Source organism: Empidonax traillii, unplaced genomic scaffold (assembly GCF_003031625.1).
Source record: "Empidonax traillii isolate 1590-97213 ecotype Southwest subspecies unplaced genomic scaffold, ASM303162v1 scaffold325:size649781, whole genome shotgun sequence".
Taxonomy (NCBI): domain Eukaryota; kingdom Metazoa; phylum Chordata; class Aves; order Passeriformes; family Tyrannidae; genus Empidonax; species Empidonax traillii.
This window is the reverse complement of record NW_020955518.1, coordinates 1-22,127: the sequence shown is the minus strand read 5'-3', so window position 1 is coordinate 22,127 and position 22,127 is coordinate 1. Positions and strand designations below refer to the sequence as shown.

At 41.0% G+C, this 22,127-nt stretch overlaps 1 protein-coding gene across 1 annotated transcript in view; it reads left to right on the top strand.

The window, feature by feature from the left end:
• LOC114061318 (fer-1-like protein 6) overlaps positions 1–22,124 on the top strand; it is a gene marked incomplete at its 3' end in the record, with an annotated part of 66,404 nt that extends 44,280 nt beyond the window's left edge. The window contains exons 12-26 of the mRNA XM_027891685.1: positions 1,314–1,422; positions 3,045–3,225; positions 6,102–6,222; positions 7,415–7,515; positions 8,167–8,257; positions 9,021–9,140; positions 10,051–10,203; positions 11,536–11,722; positions 12,277–12,401; positions 14,221–14,355; positions 14,900–15,049; positions 17,949–18,059; positions 20,273–20,434; positions 21,567–21,750; positions 21,940–22,124. Of these exons, the coding sequence (XP_027747486.1) occupies positions 1,314–1,422; positions 3,045–3,225; positions 6,102–6,222; positions 7,415–7,515; positions 8,167–8,257; positions 9,021–9,140; positions 10,051–10,203; positions 11,536–11,722; positions 12,277–12,401; positions 14,221–14,355; positions 14,900–15,049; positions 17,949–18,059; positions 20,273–20,434; positions 21,567–21,750; positions 21,940–22,124 (2,115 nt within the window). The remainder of the gene's footprint in view (positions 1–1,313; positions 1,423–3,044; positions 3,226–6,101; positions 6,223–7,414; positions 7,516–8,166; positions 8,258–9,020; positions 9,141–10,050; positions 10,204–11,535; positions 11,723–12,276; positions 12,402–14,220; positions 14,356–14,899; positions 15,050–17,948; positions 18,060–20,272; positions 20,435–21,566; positions 21,751–21,939) is intronic.
• Between the last annotated feature and the right edge of the window lie 3 nt (positions 22,125–22,127).

Here is a 22,127-nt window from a genome sequence, read left to right as displayed (position 1 = left end):
CCCTTTTACTGGGTAAAACAGAGGTTTTTCAAAATGGAGAAATCATGGGCTGTGTCAAGAGCTGTTTCTGCTTTGCAGAAGTTAAGGAAAGAAATATTCATGTACAGCTGATATTTTATTCTCACCTCACCCTGTAGCAGAAGGATCTTGCCTAATAGGCTTCAGTTTTCTGGTGTCCATGCTGTGGAATGAGTAGAGTTTTGCATGCGAAAGATCATGGCAGTCAGGGTGTAAATTTGGGGAGAACTGCCATAAAACATATCTCCTTTGAACTTAGTCTTGGTTTGGGGCTAACAGCTTGTTTTGTTACTGATCCAAGGGTGTCAGAGATGGCCTTCCTTGAGTGAGAGTCTGTACCAGGGACAAGCAGATTCTGGGTCTCTGATAGGTGCAAACAGAATCTAGCAGAGCCTTAAAACTTCACAGAAGACCATTACACTTTTCAGGGTGTGTTGCTATGTTGAGACCCTCTGGTCTCTGTGCTTCCACATTCTGTCAAAAGCTGAAAATAATATTACTTGGTTACTGGTTTCTGTGCTGTGATGCCAGGAAAGGCAAAGAGCAGAGAACTGCTCACCACCATCCTCCTTTCCCCAGCCACTGAGACCCCCCCAGCTTTGGGCCTGAGGTTTAAAACACAGCAGGGTAAAAAACCCACCGTGGACTGCTTTGTTTCAGTAGGCTTTGGCATACAGCTGCCATCTAAATGTGGACACTAAAAATTTTTGTATCTACTGTTGTCATTGGGAGATAAATGTCAAAGTCTTGACTTTGAGAAAGGTCGAAGTCTTGATAGTACAAACATATGGGCAGTAGCCTAAAGACATCCAGGAGACAAGTGGAACTGGATGCATTACAATGGCAGCATTTCCTGCTGCAATGCAAAGGAGAACTATGGCCTCACTCACCTGTTGCTGTTGTACTAAAAGAGTGCCCTTAAACTGCCCTTGAACCTTGATAGGTGTATCGTTTGAATGGTGGGATAAGAGTATATGAAGATGCTGAAATAATTTAAACAGCAACTACTGGTGGGGCAGAGTATGAAGTGAGGGGTAATGGCTTTTACATAATCAGTTATGCTATAATTTGGCTCTATTGACAAGACCAAAGTCACACATACATATTTTCTCAGAGTAGAGCTATTACTTCTTCCCACAAAATGTGCCTCACTGATCGCCTCAGACTGATAAATCTATGATAGTAACACAACTGCTTGAGATTTATAAAGACTTCTTTGTGCTGTAAAAAAAAAAAAAAAAAAAAGAGTAGAAAGTAAAATAAACTGTCAATTTTTCCTCCTTCTTCTCCAATAGATTTATGAAGAAAAATTTGAAGAATTCCTTCTCTTTGGGACATTTTTTGAAGTCACAATGATTGATAGGAAGGTTGGGGACAAACCAATAACTTTTGAGGTTTCCGTGGGTAAGTTTATTAACATCTTTTCCAAAGCAGAGAGGAGACTCAGGAGCAAGGGGATGAGAGGTGTTATGGATAGCTGTGTCACAGGAATCATCTTCAGAGTAGAGCTGACATTTGAGTTAAACCCTGATCATAATTTTTCTAGATAGCAGTCAAGCTGGGCATACTGTTTTCCTGCTATTTCTATTCCCAGATGCCTTGTATTAATGCAAATCCACTCACCCACTTTATACAGCAACTTAGCCAGTATTTAGCCTCTTAATCTCTTAGGAGACCAAACTCAGATAATTTACTTCAGGGCAGAGTTCATTCTGTGGTGTCCATTGCAGTTAGTCCCCAGCTGTGAGAGAACCCTTTGGGAACTGTCTTGGCCAACCCCACTGAGCTACATGTGAGTCTGTGAGTGTGGCATGGGGGTGATTTGCAGGCAAGCCTCAAAATGCATGCACAGCTTGTCCTCCTGATCCTCCTGGTAAGTCCTGTCCTCCTCCAGTGTAAAGCAGGACTGTACTGCCTGAGGGATCTCCTCATGGTGGAGCTAAGTTGTCCCTAGGAGCAGAGAAAATGAAGACATTTTCATGAACAGTGGGTGGATATTTTCAAAGCAAAAGAAATTTCTCTTAAGAGAGACGCTTGATCTCCTTTCCCTTGCAGGGGTTTATTTCTGTACCAGACCCACGAAGAGTTAAGGGCAGAGAAGTACCCTGACATTTCCTGTCTTTGTGCTTGTGTACATGACTGTGCTCAGCTGTAAGGCCATGTGTGCAGGGAGAGATGCCTGTGACAAACAGCAAACAATGAGTGATACTGATTCCTGCTGAAATGTAGCAGGAAGCAGAGCTGAGGATCACAAGAAACTCATTTGTATATTTTGGAAAGAAATTATAGTGATTCTTGTCAGAATTAATACATTATTTACATGAAAGACTGAACCAAAAGTCCAGATCAGGATGTCATTCAGCACATCCTTCTCCTGTAGGGAATGTTTTCTCCCTGTCTCTCTTAAAATCTGTAGTTATCAGTTTGATGGATGCATCTCTTTCCTAGTGCTGATAATTGCCCTTTAAGGCAAAATCCTATCAGGGAAGATGACTGTATCATTAGCAGAGTTGTCTGGCACTAGGCTTGAAGCTGGGGCCTCAAAGCATTGTTATTACTATCTGTGCAACTCCAGTATGCAAAACGTACTTGTCTGAAAATGAGTTTTACCACTTCTGAGATCAGACTTTGGAATGATCATCAATATGTTGTAAAGAAGACTTACATTTTCTATGTAAATCAATCCCATATCAGGGCTCCTGAGACTAGAAATGTCAGCAGCAGTATTGGTTTTGTTTCTGAATTTCTTTAGCAAAGCCAGCAATCAGAGGGTCACATCTCTTAGTAATGTGATATACTAGAAGTATCACATAGGGCAAGTAAGGAAGCATTGTCCTGGAGTCTGATGTTACTGGCATCAAACATAATAGGCCAGGACCTTTGTGAACTGTGGTATGGCCAGAACAGCCAATGAACAGGAGGGGTCAAAGGTTTTCCATTCGTATGACTGGTCTTTTTCTTTTTTTAAACCTCATTCATATTTAGCACCTCCAAGACACTCATCTCTTGTAACCCTGTTCCTCTAGGTAACTTTGGAAATATTACAGATGGGGTGTCAGCAGGAGCTGGAGGGAAGAAGAAGACACGTGATGGAGAAGCAGAAGAAGGCCTTCTGCATGAGGGGGGGGATGACATTTCTCATGACCTTGGAGTACCCCTGATATCTACCACACTCCCTGAGAAACCTCTGATCACAGGTGGGAACAGGTGAGGATCTGTTTTTCAAAAGCTCATCACAAAGGATTCTGTTCCTATTTTTTAGTCCTGTGGGACTCGTTGATGAACCCTGGCAGTATTAAGCAGTTTGTGTGAAATTGGGGTCTTCAAATCCTCGATTACATCTTTCACAATAGTAAATTTTCAGTTTCCGCTGATGTGAATGGCTGAGCCATTTTATACTCACCTGATCTTGGCCTCATGGGCTTTTGAACCCTTTCTAAAAGGGCTGTGGGACACCAGCCGTACACTGGAAAGCTACAGAAAAATGCAAATTCTCTAGTGCCACCCCTGGTTTAGGGTTCCACACTGTGATTACAAGTAACATCCACCCAGTGATCAGCTCCAGAAGGAGAATATCACATGTAAAATATTGAAATCTGGTCAAGACAAAGTCAGTTTCCCAGAACACCTTGTAGAGCTAATAATTACAGAGAGAGAGTTAAATAGCAAGTAAGAACAGAAGTAGGAGGAAATAGTCCTTGAAAAAAGAATAGAGCAATGGAGATAACATGCAGAACAGATCTAAATGGCCTTGGTTATAAACAGAAGAATAAAGCTTTAAATAATTTCAAAGCTGCTGATAAAAAGAAATATTTTCTTTGTTGCTTTGGTAGGTAGAACCCCATATTGTTGATTGCCATGACTAGATGGTACCTCTTTCTTTAGAAGGCCAAGCAGTTTACAGATACAAGGACCAGGTGGGAAGTATCAACCTGGATCTGTTTGATTTGTGGACATCTATGAACTTAAAAAACACTTCTCTTCTTTTCTGCAATCAATGGCTCAGTGGGGTTAAGAGGTAGTGGAAGAAAATAAGAATGAAAATATCATGATAGAAAATTTTGTTACTCCAATAAGTAAACAAAGAGAAGGGGGAGAAAAAGAACGTTTCAATAGCTGCCTCTCCTCGTTAACAGAACTGCAGATTTGGGTACATGTGGAGGACTATTATCCTTCCTGAGAGAGACTGTGGGATCTTTTAGTTTTTCCTTTAACAAGAGTTTAGATTTAAAGAACCATTGTAAAAGAATGAATCAGTCTTCAATTCTGATATTTGCTTCTCGGCTCACACCAATATTAACAAAGTTCTCTCTCATTAAATTTCCTTTTCACTCAAATTAATGTAGAATGCTGCATCTTTTTTTTTCCCAAAACAGTTTGGTAAGCCATAGTTACCAATTAATGACTTTTTGACTGTCATCTCATAATGGCATTTTACTGATCTCACCAGTATTAGTATTAATCAGTACTTAATGGGATATCCAATAGTTTAGATAAACTCTGCTTTTTAGGATCATAAATGAACAATGGAAACCAATAAGAGTCCATTTTGGAGATTATGCCCACTAACTGCTAAAAGGAACAGGCAGAACAGTAAGACTTCTAAAGCAGACAACAGGAAACTGCCAGGAATTTTCCACATTTATGTCAAAGTAAGGATAAGCTTATACTGAAAAAGTTCCACAAAATTGTTATAGTGGGAATAACAGACATGAGAGTTCAGTTTTCTGTGTGCATTATTTCATAGCTATATAATTTTCTTAGTAAATCCAATTAAAAACTCACAATCTCTATGAATTTCAGATTAAGATGTTCTGGCTCTGGGAGATGGTTGAATTGTTTTTCCCTTTTACAAAAGCAAAAAATTAATGATGCCCAAGACCTGTGTAGCTCTGCTATTCACCAAATTCAATGTCTAATGCTCATCTTGCTGTAGATTGTTGAGGAGAAAGTAAATGGGAAATTCTTTCTATTTTTTGATATCACAAAGGGCAGTAAAATGAAGTTGTACAGGAGATATTAATCTTTTTAAACTGAAAAAAATCTCACATAAACCTCTTAAAAATGTGTGAAAGTTAGGAGTTATTGCTCAAGGGCAGCAGGAAATTTGGCTTCTGTGGGCTTGGCTTAGTGATCAAACACATATGGCCAGTTCTATCTGAAATGTGTTGGAGTATCTGAGAACATAAAGCAGTTTATAAACATTCATAGGCATTAAAAAATTCTCCACTGTCTCACCATTAGTACAGAAAGTTGTGAGACCTCTGGTATTAAGCCCAGTATGGCTGAGCAATGTGTTTTATAAAGTTATAGTATTTATATAAATGGGGGAAAACGTGCTTATTGGGTACATGGCCTTGACATAGTGCCTGTCACAGCTCTAATCAGAACATTCAGCTTTGTGGCAGGTCTGCAGAGACTCTGGGTCTGCTGTCATCATGCTCATTTTTTCAGTACAAGATATTCATGCACCCAAAGAAAGCAGCATTACAAAACCAGTCAATATGATAGCTTGGACCTAAGATCAGAAGTGGGAAAAGAGAGAGCAGTAGATGCATTTTATCACTGAGTTCTTATGAATTTGGTATGGCTTTTACTAAGCAGGGTCTTGTAGATCAGCTTCTGCCAGGGAATGTCAATTTCCACAAGTTACTGCTTCTGAAAAAGAGCATCTTGTAAAAGTAACATGATGTTGAGACTGCCCTTCCTCGCCCACTGTGCAGTGTGTGGAGCCATTCCTTTGGAAGAGGTGATCAGATATTTGTTCCTTTTTCCCATATGACTTCCCACCACTGATATTCCAGAGCTTCTCTGCATGCCTCTTTGCCTGGCTTTTCTCCCGCTCTGGAAAGCACGAGAATTAGATCCACTGACTTCAAATTTTTCTCTTCAGGGTTCTCACAGGTAGCACGAGCGATGTTTGTGTTTGCTCTCCCCAGTATTTACTGATTAGCACAGGTGAACACATCCTGTTGTATTTTCCATTTCTGTGCTGTGAGAGCACCAAACAGTTTTTCTTTTCTGTGCTTCCGCTTGAACTGCTCCCTCACCTTCATGATCTGCTCCATACTTTGTTTCCACAGGAACTATCAGTACCTGCCATTCGACGAGAGGAAGCCCTGTGTCTGTGTCAAGAGCTACTGGGGCAACCAGACCTTTCGTTTGTACTCCTCCAACACCCTTGAGAAAATGGCAGATTACCTGGTAAGTGGCAACCATCCTCCCAGGCTCATGTTCAGCAAAGGATGGCAGTGAGAAGCCACATTCCCCAAATCGGGCCTTCAAAATTTCCCCTAGATGCATTCCTTGCTGTTCATTTTCTGAGAAAGTAGCTGATCTCAACCCTTTTTTTTTTACCCCCCACAATTGCTTTGAACTATTAGAGCCAGTCAAATATTCTTGTCTACAATTTTTGGTGGGGGGGAGGGATAGGGGGGGCCTGTAGGGCTGGGGTCTTCTTTCCTCAGAAATGTTCTATTCTTTGTAAAACCATTCAAAGAACTAAAATATGAGATGCTCTCACCTTGGCTCTTCTTCTGTCTTCTTGCCATATGTTTATGCTGGGCACTCTTTAAGGGACACTTTTTGCTTTTAGTTTCCCTGAAAACATTGACAGAGACAGAATGGCATATCATCTCATGGGCAGTCACTGTGATGCTCTAGTCATAGCGTTTTTCCATAATGTTAGTTTTTTCTACCCTTGTTTAAATTGATCATCAACAGTCTCAAATAAGTAGGTTTTGTTTTGTGGGGGGTTTTTTGTGTTTGTTTGTTTGTTTGTTTGTTTGTTTGTTTTTCTTTTTTTTAAGTGACTTCTAATGTTGAATATTTTAATTTGGGGCACTCAGATTAAGAGTGTCCCATCCTATATTTATCCTTCTATAATGCTTCATGAGCAACAACACTGAAGTCATACTTACGCAAGGTGGTATCACGAGAAGACAGAGGCTTATAAGATACCATTTTGAACTTAGATATTTGAAAATTGAACTTCTGAATATATATTTATAGAGAGAGAGATATTTGTCAGTGCACATGAATACCTACATGCCTTGCTGGAACAGAACCAAGGAGAACTACCTTTTTTTCTCCTATCTAGTGGACAGTGTTTCCCACTGGCTGATCTTCATCAAAGAAGTGAGAACAAAAGGCTGCTACAAGCAGTAGTATCTTGGTCTGGCAATTGGAAAGACCAGGAAGAGGTCAGAATACATCCTGCTGCTGGAGTCTTCTCTCTGCACACTTCAAGTGTAATGATTTATCAAAGGTTCTGTTCTGCCAGTTTACAAAGTCACCTCCCTCATTCTTGCTCGTCATAGCTAATGGTGTTACAGCACTGGCAGAGTGACAAAGTGCCCTCCTTTCCATAACAGCTTTTTCATGTGTTTTTTCATAGGAAGAATCATTAGAGCAAGTAAAGGACTCGATCAAGGTTTCAGAGACTGCAGCTGAGGAAAAAATGAAGAAGACCCTAAATGACTTTATCAGCCAAAGCAGGTAACTGCAAATACTAGATGAATACAGAAAATCACCTTTAATGTTGGCTACAAATTCAAGGCTAGACAAGGAAATTGATGATAATTAAGAAAAAGTACAGTAAACGTACCAAGTTATATACTTTATTTATTCTGCTATAAGGGAAAAGGCCTTCCCAAATTACACTTTCTACTTAAACAGAAAAAATGTTTTATTGTTATTTTCAATATTCAGTATTGATGACAGATCACTGCCAATCATTATCATATTAATTTGGCTTCCTGGACCCTAAGAGTAGAATGAATGTGGAATAAGTAGGATTTAATAAAGTGTGTGATAGACACACTGCAAAAAAAGGACGATGTTAAGATAAAGACAAAGGATTCCATATGCTGGTGTAAATCACCCAGTTGACTCTGTGTCAGATGACATGATTTGGTTCAAAATAAACCCCAATTTCTACATATTAATCTATTTCTGTGAAGTGTGGTGCAGAAGTTTTGGACTCTCTTCTTTGAGTCTTACAGGTGCATAATATTTATTTTAAAGAACTTCAAAATCTTTGTCTTCTGGTTCATGTACTGCATTAGGCACAGAACATTCCGATACATTTTAGCAACTCACATTAAAAAAACCAACACATTCAAAGAACCCGTTCTTCATGTGTCCTAGGGCCTTCATGACCATTGCTGAAAAGAAGCCCAAAGGGTTGAACTACACCGCTTTGGACAAAAAGAGACTCATGCTGTTCAAGCAAGAGCTGGTATGGGGTTTTTTTCCCTCTAAGCATTGATGCAATTATGTTAACTGAAAGCATGATGGTTACAGGTATTTTATTTTCTATTTGATTTCACCATATTGGAATTCTTTGTAATTCATATGAACATAGTATCCGAGAGCAATTTTTTTTAATATAACTTGCTGTGCTTAATAGAGACTTGTAAGATACTCTAAAATAAATTAGAAAATGTTGTTTTTAAATACAAATGTCATTATAATAATGAGCTGATTTTTCTTTTCTCTGCATCTTAAAATGGGATGATACTGAGTTCAGTGGAAAATCACCAAATTAATACTGCTGTTAGGCATTTAATTACTGTGGTGATGGTGAACTTCAAAACTAGTAAAGTCTGGTGTTTGATATTCCTGGACCTAGTCACCTCCTCTAGGGAATCAGTGAAAAGAAACCAAACTGGCTGGAGGTTGTCTGAATGTTTATTAGCTTTATTTACTGTTTGCAGCACAAAAGGTTGTACCTTCTGTCATAACTAAGGCCCAATAATTCCATGTGGCAATCACATATTTCTTAGGACTTCCATACATGCAGTATGTATACAGACAGAGACAAAATGGGGAATATTCTCATTTTATAATATTCAGTTTCAAAGGGTTGATCAGTTTCTGTTGTGACAAAGAAACCTTGAACTGAGTGTCTCTATCCTCTCTTTTCAACTTGACTGTTTTCTCCTCCAGTTCAAACTGCTTGATAATGCATAAAAAGTACATATTGTCTTTCTTGGCTGCAGGAAGCAATGTCCAGTGATGCCAAGGGAATTGTTCAGCATCAGAAAAAGAAGATGCCACTAGATGAAATGATTCGTGAGACTCAGATCTTCATAGATAAAATTCGATTCTTAGTTGATGAGGTAATCTGCACAGAATTCAGATGAATTTAAAATCCAGGACTTGACTTTGATTTTAATGATCTCATGTTAAAAGTAAGTCCTGGCTTGGTTATCTAAAGAATTCTCCTTTGGATATCTGGACCCAGTCCTGTTTTGTATTAAGTAAAGTTGTTAACAAACCAAGGTAGGAAGCACTGGGATATGTGGTATGGAGAGGATGCTCTGCAGAAGAATGGACATGTTTGGTCAGGCCAAAATCCAGGCAGCACAGTGCTGTCCCTCTGAGAGCTGTCCATGCTAGCAAACTAAGCAGGGCCATGGCTATTCCCTGGCTCAGAGAGCAAGTGGCACAGCCTGGCATGGTTTGCAGCCTACACCAAAATTCTCTTCCTTCCTAAAAGAGTGACCTTTCACTCAGTTCTTCCAGGGAACAGCTCCTTGGCGGATCTTTGCTACAAACCACGCTCAGGCTTTGTTTGGGGAAACATGATTAGGGGCAGGACAAGGTGATCTCATCAAGCATCCTCATGAGCAGATTATATGCTAGTGCTTGAGTTTGGCCCTGGTCCTTTGGGTTTGCTGGCATAGAGGAAGTTGACGTTATTTCCACGGTAGTTACTATACAGCCTGTGGGTAAGTTATTCCTTGAGACAGACTCGTACCCAGATTCTTAGTTTTAGTTTGTCATGAAATGATTTATGAAGAGGGTCTTCCTTAATTGCTTTGCAAAGCTCTTTACCTTCAGCTGTAATTAGAAATGGAGGTGTGGACTGCAAAGCGTGAGGTGACAGCCTCGTAGTTGACGTACATATCTGCCACTACACAGGGGCCATGAGGGAATCAGCTCTTAGTGGAGAGTGTTTCAACAAAAAATAATGGTGGTGTTTCATAGAAAAAAATCATTTTTACTTCAATATTCCTCATTTAACAGCCACAGAATACGGTGCCTGATGTGTTCATTTGGATGCTCAGCAACAACAAGAGAGTTGCATATGCAAGAATCCCAGCAAAAAACATCCTCTACTCCCCAGCAAAGGAGCAGAGAGGCAAGGACTGTGGGAAGATTAAAACTCATTTCCTCAAAGTAAGTTTGTGGCACTCTGCAAACACAGGTAATGCCTGGGGAGCATTTGTACTTAAATTTCTTTCAGGGGTTTTATTTTACAGATTCATCTTTGTAATGTATAAAGTATACAAATTTATATCTGCCATTTATTAATATTTGCTTCTTTCATGTATGCTTGTCATTATTTAAGCACTCTATTACTTCCAGGCTTTTGATGTATGAGTAATTCTCTGACTGCTTGTTATGGCAAGCATAGAGCATTGTTTATCTATGGCTGTATACATAAACAGAAAAGGTACAGCCTCTTTGCTGGCAAAGATGTCAGAATGCAGCACATGAAAGCCTGGAAGGAGACTGGTAAGAGATCAGCACTCAGCAACTCAGATAGTAAGGTAACCTAGCTATTCAGGGGTAATAGAGCAATTATTTATACTTCTTTTTAAAGCCTGCCTAGGTTTGTGCAATATATGTACAAAGTACTGCTATGGGATTATTCGTCTTGAAGGAAAGTCTTCGTGGATATACTCCTACAAAGGCACTGTGACTGGTAGTACCTGCAGCGGAATATTGTGCAATATAATTGTTACTGTGGCCATCAGGAAAAACCCAAACACACAAGACAACAGTAACTTCATATAATGACTTTTTAGTGGTTTTTCACCTTGTGCTGTGGGGATTACTCCCATAAAGCACAGCTAAAGAGCAGATAGAAATATCTAAGCTGTTGATAGTTGCCATAGGTACTTGGTAAACAAAGTACTATTTACCTTCATGAAGTAAAAAAAATCCACAATTAACTGTCCACCCACTTCAGTATCTAGAGTTACCTTAGAAACAGATAGTACTAAACTCTAGTTGCAGTCCACTGCAAATATCTAGCAGATCTGGATGAAATAGGAAGAGAGGGAAAGGAAATAATAGGTCAAGACTAGTAATATTTTATAGTGGAAAAGTTTCCTAACCTGCCCAATGGAGTAATATTTTTAGTACTATACAGGACTAACTATGGGAGACCAGCAAAAATTCATGACATGGAAGTTGGGCTGAAGTCTGGGCAAAGTAGGGTATCAGCTATGACTGATTGCACTGTAAGGTAGCCTGCACAAACCTCTGCATATTAGGCAGTATGTCATTTACATAGACTGATGATTGAGAATATTACTTATTTCTTCCCTAAGAATCACAAAAGTTTCTTGTGCTAAATGAGTCTCAGAGTCTCTTATTGGGAGAAATGCCATGTGTCAGTACATCAGCTCAGCGAATGCTCCTTTATTTTACTCTGGCTTGGTAGTACTCGGCATTCAGCCATCTCTCTTGAGCTTGTTGGTGATGGGTGGATTTTTTGTTCAGTTACCAGGCAAGCGCCCTCTGGGCTGGACTGTGCAGGCAAAGGTGGACATCTACCTGTGGCTTGGACCTGCCAGCTATGCCCACAGTATCATGGAGAATTTACCTGTAGGATATGAGATTGAACTGCCGTCTAACACCAGCTCAGGGAACAGTGTGGTGCCCTCACCTGCCTGCCTGCTGTATAAAAGTAAGTCACTGTTTCATTTCTGTATTAGCAATTAAGAGAAATTGCCCCAAAAGCTCTAATTTCGAGGGTGGCACAACCCCTGTATAAAGTAACTGTTCTAAAATGATCATGACCTACCTTCTTCTCATCACAAAAGGCTGGTTTCATTGCCAAGTCATCAGTTCTGTCACTGACACTTTGTACATGTCAGGGAAAGAAAGAATCTGTTCTGTTGCAATTTCTGTTCCCTGTCTCATGGGTCTGTCTCCTTATGGAGAAGCACGCCTCGGTTCTCTGATGAAGCTACTGAATTGAACACTTAGTAGAAAAGATAGTGATGGGAGATAAAAGTTTGCAGTTAACAGCCTTGCGGTAGAGACTTTATATCAGTCATTGATTCACAAGTCTTGCACAACTTCTGAGTGTCTGAGGTGTTTCTTTAGCGAGATAGCACTAGCAACATTTCACCTTGTCAGATCCTGGTGGGGCAGCAGGTGATGAACCCTTCCCTTCCCACCTATGTGCTGCATCATTTCCCTGAAGCTGACATTGCTGTTTTCTCTGCAATGATGCAGCCCCACACCTCTTCCAGCTGAGAGCCCACATGTATCAGGCGAGGGGGCTCATTGCCGCTGACAGCACCGGACTTTCTGATCCTTTTGCAAAAGTTACTTTCACATCACGCTGTCAGACCACAAAGGTAAGTTCCAAAGTCTCTTTTGGTGACTGAAAACTCTTGGGTTTTTTTTTTTCCCCTCAATTAAGCTATGAAAAGGAAAAAATCTGGGTTTTGCAAGGAGGTACCTAGCAGGAAAAGTTAGATGCCTTCCATTAAAGGGCAGCCCCTGACAGTGCACTGCAAACAAGGCAAAGGTTTATGTGTTAGCCTCTACTCTAACATGAAGTGCATTAGTACTAGTTTTTTTTAGCTCAGATATCAGATTCTCTGGGACTACTGAGACTTTGTAGCAAGTGAATTACCTTTCTCTGCATCTTTTTCTATGTGTTTTAAATTTGGGCTCTTGACATTGCTTGTAATAAAGACGAAACCTCGTGGTTCTCTTTTCCTATGAGCTTGCACTGTGCTTGCAGTCTGTGCTTGCAATGATTGAATATGGTGAAGAGCTTTATTGGCTTCCACAGCCAAGTGAACCAGAATGGATCCTTGTGATGGAATTCAGCAGAGCACACTGGTGGTTTTAGAGTGACAGTGTGGAAATGAGCAGAATATAGAGAGGTGGGAGAGTTTCTGCACCTCTTAAATGCTGCAAAAACGTGCCCATAGGCCTCAGGGGACAACTGGACTCCTCTGGACATTTGGTGGAGTCTCTAGAGAGAAGGGGACACTTCTACAGATCTGAAGGGAAGGCTTGAACTCGCAAATAAGCAGGAGGACAGTCCCTCACAGAACATGAAGACTGATTTTCAGAGATCCTGAGCCCTCTACAGCTACCCTGGAGTTAAAACTGGGCAGGAGTTCTGAGACCCATGCCACAAGTAGAATTTGCTGGGCCACCATACGGTCTTGCTTCAAACCAAATATGCTCTTGCTTCAGAAAAAGTGTTTGTGCCAAAGGCAGCAAGAAATAAAAACTCTTCTCTTAGTTGCAGATGCCTGTTTGTGCTGCTTTTGCCTCAAGGTTATGAATTGATTTTTTCCTGTAATGTAATTTCAACTTCTAATAGAAGCCGATGAATGAATCCAATGAAGTTAGGGTTTAGATGCACCAGATTCTGAAAAGTAGAATTTGGCCCGGGAAAAATGAGGTTTTATAGGCACAGAAGAGTTAAATTTATTCACTGCCTGAATAAAGTATTGTAGCTGACAACTTACATATTTTTATAAGAGCATCAGCCAAGTGCCAATAAACTGTAGTTGAGAGCCTTAGTTCCATTCAAAAGAATGATAGCAAGTTATGAGTCATTTCACAGTTGGCATAGTTTTCCTCTTTAAATGTTATCTTTGTTAAATATATTTCCTGCCTAGATAGTTAAAACACTGCCTGTGATGAAATGCCATAAGCATCCACATAAGCCAAATTACAACAAATGGAAAACTTTTGATTTATTATGAGTGATAAATGAAAACATCTTCTTTTCTTTTTTTTTCCCCCTCGTGAAGTGTTACGTCATTACATTGAAGCAAAAACAAGATTGAAAAAATGTACCCTGGAGATGTGAAAAGTGGCCTCAGTTTAGGACAAAGACTTCATTTTAGTAGTGCTGGGCATGTACTTGTTTTCCTAAACCAGCAGCTTTCCTCTAACTTTAATACTGAGGTTTGTCTACACAGAAAGGTAGTCATATATTGATATGCCTGTAAGGGAACTGTGAGGCAAACAGATAGGTGAAAGATTCATGTTCTTCTGGCTGGGAATAGCTGCCAAAAAATGTGGTGTCTCCAACATGGAATTGTTCAGGCTGTGGGAAAGGATGTCACCAGCAGATCAACATGTCCTGATGAAGGACTCCAAACCAACCAGTCCATACCTCATTAAACATTTCCTCTCTTTCATTAGATCATTTCACAGACATTATCCCCCACCTGGAACCAGATGCTGCTCTTCAACAGCATTGTGCTCCACGGCGACAGAGAGGAGATCGCTCAGTTCCCACCAGAGATTGTCATCGAGCTGTACGATGATGATGCAGTGGTAAATTCAAAATTCTTCTTAGTGAAAACCTGGGCTTTTGCATCATACTGCCAGCCTGAAAGAAAAGCTGAGTCACTGAATAGGCATTAAATGGATGACCTTGCTGAATGGAGCTCAGATTTACTGTGGTTTGCAGTTTAATATCTGAGAACAGCCCTGAGATTCACTTCATGTTCTTGCAAAGCTGTGGCCTTGTATTTTCCCCAAGTGAATCTTGCTCCCAAAGGCTGGCTTACAGAAATCAGAAGCATTGTGCTCCCATCTCCCTGGAACACAACTGTAAAAACTGTATTGACTTCTGGGGCAAGACAGCCTTTTCTCTGACCATGTAGACTCTGACAGTCTTACTGACTGAACCCGGGAACTTTGGATGCTCTGAAGGGGTAGTAAGTAGTTCTTCCATCTTCATAGCTGCTTTGCATTTACCTTGCCTTTTCTTTTCCACAAGAAGGCTTTTTTCACCAATACTAAGCTCTACATCATCCTGGCTCCTCGGACAGCTGTGAAATCCAAATGCATTTGACAGGTATTCTCCTTTATTTAGGGTAAGGCAGAATATATTGGATCTACAGTGGCTGCCCCTGTGGTGAGACTTGCTCATCAAAGCTACGAACCACCCAAACTTTCTTACCACCCAGTGTACTGTGGAAATCTTTCAGGAGGAGACCTTCTTGCTACATTTGAGCTTTTGGAGGTATACTTAACATTCTTGGCCATTGCACTTTTACACCCTGGGCTCACAAAAGGTGCCGTGGCATCAAGGTCCATCACCCTCTTGAATAAATGGGAATTGCAACCAGAGCAGGATCATTCTGCCGTTGGACCTCATAGTCCCCATGCAATCTCTGTCACCCCCTCCATCCTGCCAACCCTTCACACACTCTGAGCCTCCTTTGCCTGTCACTTGCCCTGCCCTAAACTATGCTCTGACATGAGAAATATCTGAGAAAATCCCCCTGCGTGCTCTTTGGAGTAGCACGTGGCCCTGACTTTACCAACCTCAAAGCTCCCAATGTTGCTTTCACTCTTAGGAAGTGGTGAATAATACAGATTTGATTAGGTAGGCTGAGTTTTCAGGTATCCCTACTGTATTAAAAGAAATATTCCATGGTTTCCAGCTGTGAGACAAAAGGAAAATTTAGCTTACCTCCCTGGCTAGCCTGACAGATGCATGGCTGGGGTGCATCATACCTGGGGTTTCAGAAAATTTCAGTGAAATTTCCAGAGCCATCAGTTGGAGGAAACTTCTATCTTCTGAAAATCTAAAGCAGTTTCTTCTGAAATGGGAAAAATATGAAACATTGTGACATGTTTTCTAGATATTCCCAATATAAAACAGGCTTTTAAGGATGGTGGCTAATTATGTTTTTGGTGAAAGCCTGAAATATGGCACCATGTGAAATATTTCCTCACTATGGTAGGCACCAATGGATAGAGACTAGTATTTTAGCCATAATTTTCCCATTTTTAAGTTGAATTTTACTTTCACGTGAACGAAAGAGTATTGTATTTTGTTTTGCCATCTTTTGGGACAAAGAAACAGCACTGTTTTGGGGATATACTCAAATGTACTCCTAAGAAGTCTCTAGAAAGTTGACAAGAACTGTAAGTAAAAACCCTAGAGCCTTTTATCTTCATGCTCTGCACTTTTTTCTCTGTAACACTGTAGAGCATCTTACATGGCAGACAATAGCAATATCAACATTAAAGAAATTTTCAGGGGGGAAAAAATATATATGTAAACATCTACCAGTCTTCAAAGCTCTCCCAGAGTTGATACACTGGTGGCTGCTTCCAACATCAGTGCATTCCTGATGATGCTCTGTGTGAGGATGGAAACAAAAATCCCTCATCACTAATTTATTGTCATTTTGAACCCACAACCTTTCCTATGGCATACTGTGCTCAGTAACTCTGATCTGTAGGTAACGTTTGGTTCAGCTGAAGGAGTGTTGTGTAAGAAGTGCTTGCTCCTTTCTCAAAATGAATGCTGGGTCTTGCTGAAGGAATAAAATTATTCTTATAACAAAGCTTCCTGGCATTTAAGGTAATAGTAGACTAAAAAAATACAGACTAATGAATACTAGGAGTCTTGATTTTGCTCAAAGTGAGCTCAGGATTTACTGATTTCTTATTTTTTTTTTAATGAAAAAAGGAAAATCTCCTTTTAAACACATCTTGTGGGTATTTTCCTTTACTGTCATTTGAGTGCTAGATCATTCTTCACCTCTTGTTCTGTGCATTTATTAAATTAATTGCTTTGGGGTTTACTGATAAAGGGAAATCACATGTGCATGTGAAATGTTACTGCTAATTATGTAAATACTCACCTATGGTGCAGGTGCTACATTAGTAATTAATTTTCCACTCATCTCCTCCTTCCCCTGCAAGGTGCTAGGGAACACATCCTTTCTCCCTTGTGGTAATTAAACTCCCACACAACTGCACATAGACAGATGACCTAATTAAATGAAGCAGAAGACTTCCCAGATCCTTTGAGAGCTGTATCTCACCTGCTTCACCTTTCAGCGGTGACAAGTTAGCTCATGGCCACTGACACACTCCAGAAAACCTGTTTCTGCTTCCCAGAAGCTGCATGTACTTTAGGTACTGTGCTTCAAGTGAAAGCTGAGGAGAGCTCTGTCCATAGGTTGTTCTCTCAGCCTTAGCTTCTGACAGGACTCATCATCAGGTGTCCTCTGCTATTTTATGTAGAAATCTGCTAAATCAGGCCAGGCTTCAGCTCTGCCCTGTATGGACTGAGAAGGCTATAATTACACTGCTAAAATTTAGGAAATTATTGGGAAATGAAACCAATGAGCTTTCTCACAGAAGGTGAACTAAGCAGGTGGCAAAGCCCAGAGCACAGCAAGAGGAGGAGATGGTGAAGCCTTAGAGGTGCAGTGGAGCCTCCTCTCCTCCCACCCAGCTGGCACAGAGCAGTCGTGTGCACCCAGAGAAGCTCCCGATCGTGGTTTAGGGCTCATGTGCAATCACACACAAAGAACGTAAGTGCCACCTGCCACAAGATTTTAGTAGCTGCACGGAGAAGACCCAGCCCTGATGCTGGAGATGGGGTTTCAAAGTCCTCCAATGGTGAGAGCATGCAATAACTCAGGACTGCTATTCCATAACAGCTGGAGAGCATTATGTCTCTCTGGCAAATGTGTGGTTTAGCTGATGTGCGCTGTTTTTTCATTGGCCTTTTCTAACTAGAATCAGATCTAGAATTTTCCTGTGGAAGTCTTCCAAGCAGTTTTGCTCAGGATTTTTGTTAAATAGAATTAACATGCTTCAGCACATACATATCTTTAGGGAAGACTATGTCCTCCTAGGACAAAGGAGTCCTTTTTTCAGAAAGGTGCATAAATGCAATCTATTGAATACTGTTTCTGCCAAATGTTTTAGCATCACAGCATGAGAGACAGCAATCTGGGTCACATTCCTCTCACACCACAACTGCTCTGCTCTGCAATATATCTTATAAAACGGCATTAAATTGGTGGGTTCTATATAGGTGTCATTCAGATACTTCTGATACTGATTTTATTCTTCCAAAAACCAACCTAAGTTATGACTGCTTCATTTTTCAGATTCCTGAGTCAGATCCAGACAGACTTCCCCCACTGGATCCACCAGATGCTGGCCAGATTTTCCCAGTCCCAGCTAATATACGACCTGTTTTAAGCAAATACAGAGTGGAGGTGAGTCACTTTGAATATTTCCATTTGCTGACCTCATCTCCTTTTATTCTCTTATTGAAATGTAACAGTAAGGGATGATGATTTTTAAATCCTGATCAATAGGAATCACATTAAAATAGCATAGAGATCCAAAATGAATGTGGAAAGCTCAGATCAAAATGTTTCTCTGAGCCTGGGAATGCAAGGCAGTGCTTTCAGTGAGGCCAGCAAGGGCTCTGTCTCAGTCCTGACCTGCTGGGAAGGGACTGCTCCTGTGGCAGAGCATAGTTGATGGACATTGCTCTGTGCAACCTAAGGAAGTGTCTGTAGGAGATGGAGAGCTTCTCCTTGCAATTGACATCACTGGAGCTGTCGGCTCCAGTGGCATCAGCCACCTCACAGCTTTTTCTGGGTCCCAAACTTAAGCCAAACAATGCCTCTGCCTGCTTGCAAATGTCCACACCTTCCCCGCCCTTCTCTCTTGCACCATTTGTGTCCAAAGTACTCTTATGTCAGAAAGTAGGGTAATGTGGCAGCTTTTTGTATCAGTACAATGCCTGGATGCTGCTGTCCACCCTCACCACTCACTGCCACTCATCCTACAGCCTTCACACCACCTGCCTATTTGCCCATTTTTCCATGCCAAGTCAGACCCTGCTTATGTTGCCTGATGGTCTTTCCCCAGAAATCCTTTTTCAGAAGCCCAAAGCAATTCCAGCTTTGCATTCAAAGATCCAAGAACTGAGGTGCTGAAAAGCAGAGAACAGTTATTAGCTCTACTATATCCTTTAGTTAAGCTATTGCTTTCTGTACCTAGGAATGAGATTTTGTTAGCAGTACTCCTTTTTTTAACTTCTGCTATTGTGAGGTAAACAACCTCATGAACTACTCTGCTGATGCAAATGGACAACCTAATCCTTAAATTTAGGTGTTTGTCAAGGTATTGTGCTGTGAAGGCTTTCCCACTGCCCCTGCTTGCACTCTTGCTTTGTGCTGTTTGTACATTTTTATTTTACGTTGCTCTGACTTTCATCCCCAGTAGCTCTAGGGTAGCCAGCTTAGAAGCTCCCTTACTTACTCCCTTCTTGTTTGGATGGCTGAGCAGAGCAGCCACCTTCCCAGAGTGTTTCAGATCTTAAATAGATTAAATTATGTTTAGGAAGTGTGTCTCTGGATCCTTTGGTTCTGGAGGGACACCAGGACATTCCCACTCCTGCATCTGATACCTTGGGTAGCTTAAAATGAGGTAAATTGCATCCAGATCCAGAAAGTTAAATTGCTTCAAGAACAGGTTTATAGTTGAAGTGCAACTGAAGGAAAGATGAACTCTAGAGGGTATCCAGAAAGCAATTAACACAGAATGAATATAACACAACTATTTTTGTGAAGACATTATAGACTATACCTTGCACTGGTGGAAAAGGCCACTACACAAGTGTGCCCCAGTTTTAGCTGGGAACCTCTGGCAACCGAGCAGAATCTCATCAATCCTCATGTCTCTCCAGTGCTCCTTACCACTCCCTGTCTCACACAAATCCCCAGCCCTACCAGAGTTCAAGTTGTCCACAAAGCCCCCATGCTCCCTTTAGCTTCCAGTCTTCATTTCAGTTCATGAGACTCACAGTTTCCCTGACCAACCACAACATACCCATCCCCAACTGTCCCAGTCCTCTACTTTAGGGCTTCCCAACATGTTCCGTATAAAGTCCCATTTTATCTGCAGACCCCTGTTCTACAGAGCCAGTCTCCTTTTTGTCCTCCAGATCAGGAGCACAGTCCTTTAAGGGAAAGCTGCTTGGAGACCTCCTGCCATCCAGTGCAGACCTGAGGGCTAGCTTGGCTGTCAAACCTCTGTTAATCACCTCTGCTCCTGTGGGATATGTTTGTTCCTTTAACAGCTCTAACACTCTAAACAAATCAAGCCTCTGCTGTTCAGATGAATAGTCCCCTTTCCCTGCTGAAAAAACACCTTTTGCAAATGCATTATTAGGGCTTGCTGTTGGCAATAACTCCTGATAACAGTTGGATATTATTAGTTGTTTTAACTTCCATAATGAATTTTGATGGTTATTGGATATTAGATTTATGTTGGTTTTTTTGTTTGTTTGGTTTTTTTTTTTTTTACTAGTAGTTGTGCATTCCCAGTAGGATATGCGGTGATAGGATCCCAGCAGTGGATTCCCCAGACTGAGGGATTTCTGCAGGCTAACAGTGTTTCTCTCTGCACAACACAGGTCCTGTTCTGGGGTGTTCGAGAGCTGAAGAAAGTCCAGCTCCTCTCTGTAGATCGCCCTCAGGTTCTCATCGAATGTGCAGGGAAAGGAGTGAAATCCTCTGTCATACAGAGCTACAAGAAAAATCCCAACTTCACTGGCCTTGCAGACTGGTTTGAAGTGGTGTGTATACCATGCTGCCCCTTGCTCTGTTTAGGCAGTCTTGCTCTGGTTAGGCAGGGTGTTGACTCTCACTGTCCTTCCTTTCTTGTCAAATAATTTCCTCTGTGTCTTGATTAAATACTAAAGGATGGCAGTTCTCATGCAAAAGCTACTGATCCAAAGATGCTTTTAAAAGACTTCTGCTAAAACTGTATGACAAGAGAAGGAGTTGTTCCTCAAGTTATGTCCTAAGCAGGCAAGGAAATATGTCGCAATCTGATTTTTACTTACCAACCTATTTTCCAGCTGATAGGTTGGAACTTGCTGACAGTTCAGTTTCCTTTATTTTCTTTCCATTCTTTTAATATTCCTCCCTATGTTACTGGGCTGTTAAGGGCACTGATCATTTCTGGCTTATGAGCTCTGGACCTTTGCACATTGTCACCCTTGCTTTTATGAACTGGAAAGTTATGTATCGCCTGTTGCTTGGGTTATAAGAGCTGGTTCTTTCAGTGAACAAAGGTCAGCAACAGAAAAAATTAGTCTGTTCAATTTGCTCTTGTTGCTAGGATCTAGAGAGAGGTTTATTTATAAGAAAAAAGGATATTAAAGCAATAACCTTGATACCAAAGAAGAGTTTCTCCAGCATTTTTAGGATCCATTGTATGTCACATGTCCAAAGAGCTGTTTTCCCTCTGGTAGTTCATCCTGTAAGGCATGTAACCACCCAGTGTCCACATCTCCTGGTTGGGAAAACTCAGTCAGATAGGATTAATAGCCTTCAACACAGTAGAAGTACCATTGAGACTCCCAAATTCCAAGATAGTATTCATTCTTTCTGGATGTTCCTGATTCTCCCAGTTTATTCTAGCAAGAGATGCTTGTATATGACAGCATGGGACCCAACTCATCAGCACACTCTGTACAGTCCACTCTGTATTCCTAAGAACAAGGCTTTCTCCAGATTTTATAGAAAACCAGAGATGAAATTATATTGCTTGTGCTGAATGCATTTTGCCTTTTGAGTAGGTTAGTAGCTGAAGGGGAGAAGGGAGTCAAGAGTAAAAGCCTCATTGCTGCGCACAAGAAATATTCTACACATGTTCTATATTCTCTATCAATCCTCATGCTGCTGTGTGTCCTCCTACACTAGGAGCTGCCTGAAAACGAACTCCTGCATCCACCACTGAGCATCTGCGTGGTCGACTGGAGAGCGTTTGGGAGGAGTACTCTTGTTGGAACACATACCATCAATTGCCTTAAGCAATTCCTATGTAAAACCCCTTTGGATCCTCAGGCTGCACCTAACAGACTAGACACTGCAGAAGTTGAGGAAGGTAAGTATTCCATTCTGACCACAAATAAAAAGGCAAAGGACCTACTAAGTGGCTTAACACTCACAGGTGTGCTTTATTGTGCTGAGTGTAGGGTCAAACCTTTACCCACATAATTATTTGACGATCATCAAATGTTATGATAGCATTGCTTGAAAAAGTTTTACCTAACTGGTAAACTTTCGATTTCAGCTTCACCTGAGTCATCCCAGCCTGCTGAGTTATTCCACGAAGAACCATTTTTAGCTGATCACATCTACATAGATGTGGAGCAGGGTAAAAGTACAGTGGTAGAGCCAGACCCATCTCTGAGAGCACTTCCTGCCACTGAACCAGAGCACTCTGCCTCTGAGACAGTGAAAGAGAAGAAAAAGAAGGTG